The following is a 1,142-nucleotide window of genomic DNA, read 5'->3' as shown; positions in this document are numbered from 1 at the left end:
CTGAAGTGATTCCCTCGGCCAGAACTCCGGCCTAGACCAAGGGCGGCAGCTGAGCCGGCAGCGCGTCCCGCACCCCGACGGCGGGCTCTGGCACTGGACTCACCTCAATCTGGGCATGGACCTGTGTCTCTACGGCCGCCACTACATCATCTGCGACTGTGATGCCTTTACTAAGGTATCATGGGAAACTCCTTCCTTCTTCTTAGTATTTTACGTTTCATTATGAGCAACACTTGCTTCCAAGAAATGCAGTATTTTCGGAATATATATAATTTTTAAAACTTTTTGAGAAGCCATTGTTATCAGAATCTTCTTTGGCAGAACTTCCTGCTGAGCGAGGGAACAGAGTTGGAGAAACCCCTCCCAATTCCCGTTGATCCGTACAACGTCCTTAGGAAGTCCCGGGCAGAATCCCCTTCCCGCTGGTCTGACCTGCGCCCTCATTCGGCTCCTCTGGCGCCTTCGGGGCTGAGGGGCCTCGTTCTGAAGTAAGTGCTACCCTGGGCGTTCGCACTGCCTTCATCCGCCTCGTACTTGTAAGTGCTTGCGGTTCATCTCTCAGTTTGATTTCCCTTCCAGCATGTAGAATATTCACCATGATGAAACGATCTCGCATTTCTCGGTTTACTGACTTGCCGACACTAAGTTCTCCACCCCGAAGGTTTGATGCCATGGTCGAGGAGTCCGAGGGAGGGCGCCCCGCCGCCAGCCCCGCCGTGGTGCTGTACCGACCGGAGGACAAGACGGTGGAGCTGCGCCGCCCGTCGCACCTCGACCACACCGAGATCAAGAAGTTCAGCCCCGTCATCCTCAGAGCCGTCAGAGTGCCTAAGTATGACACGAGGAAGGGTAAGCATGTGCGTGTTTGTGTCCTAGTACAGACTACAGATCAAAAGGAGACGCAACGCATCGATAATTTCTCTCAATTTGGCCAATGCAGTTTAATTTTCCGTTTTCTATAAAATAAAGAGTAATTTTGAAATGAAAATGTGCTTATTGTGAAAACGATAAATAATAGTTAATTAAGATAGATGAAAATACAGGTCGTTAAGGAGCAACAACTTCCATGCGTTTTGATGCCAAGACAAGGGAGCAAATGTTGTAAGACGATTTCATTGGCTGTACTTTGAAGCCAAAACCAA

General features: G+C 49.8%; 1 protein-coding gene across 1 annotated transcript in view; it reads left to right on the top strand.

Moving 5' to 3' along the window:
• LOC119587659 (EF-hand domain-containing protein 1-like) overlaps positions 1-1,142 on the top strand; it is a gene marked incomplete at its 3' end in the record, with an annotated part of 70,279 nt that overhangs the window by 3,850 nt on the left and 65,287 nt on the right. Inside the window, 3 exon segments of the mRNA XM_037936341.1 lie at positions 7-175; positions 322-488; positions 662-849. Coding sequence (XP_037792269.1) covers positions 7-175; positions 322-488; positions 662-849 — 524 coding nt within the window.

Source organism: Penaeus monodon, chromosome 23, assembly GCF_015228065.2.
Source record: "Penaeus monodon isolate SGIC_2016 chromosome 23, NSTDA_Pmon_1, whole genome shotgun sequence".
Taxonomy (NCBI): Eukaryota; Metazoa; Arthropoda; class Malacostraca; order Decapoda; family Penaeidae; genus Penaeus; species Penaeus monodon.
The sequence above is the reverse complement of the archived record's forward strand: the minus strand, read 5'-3'. Positions and strand labels throughout refer to the sequence as shown.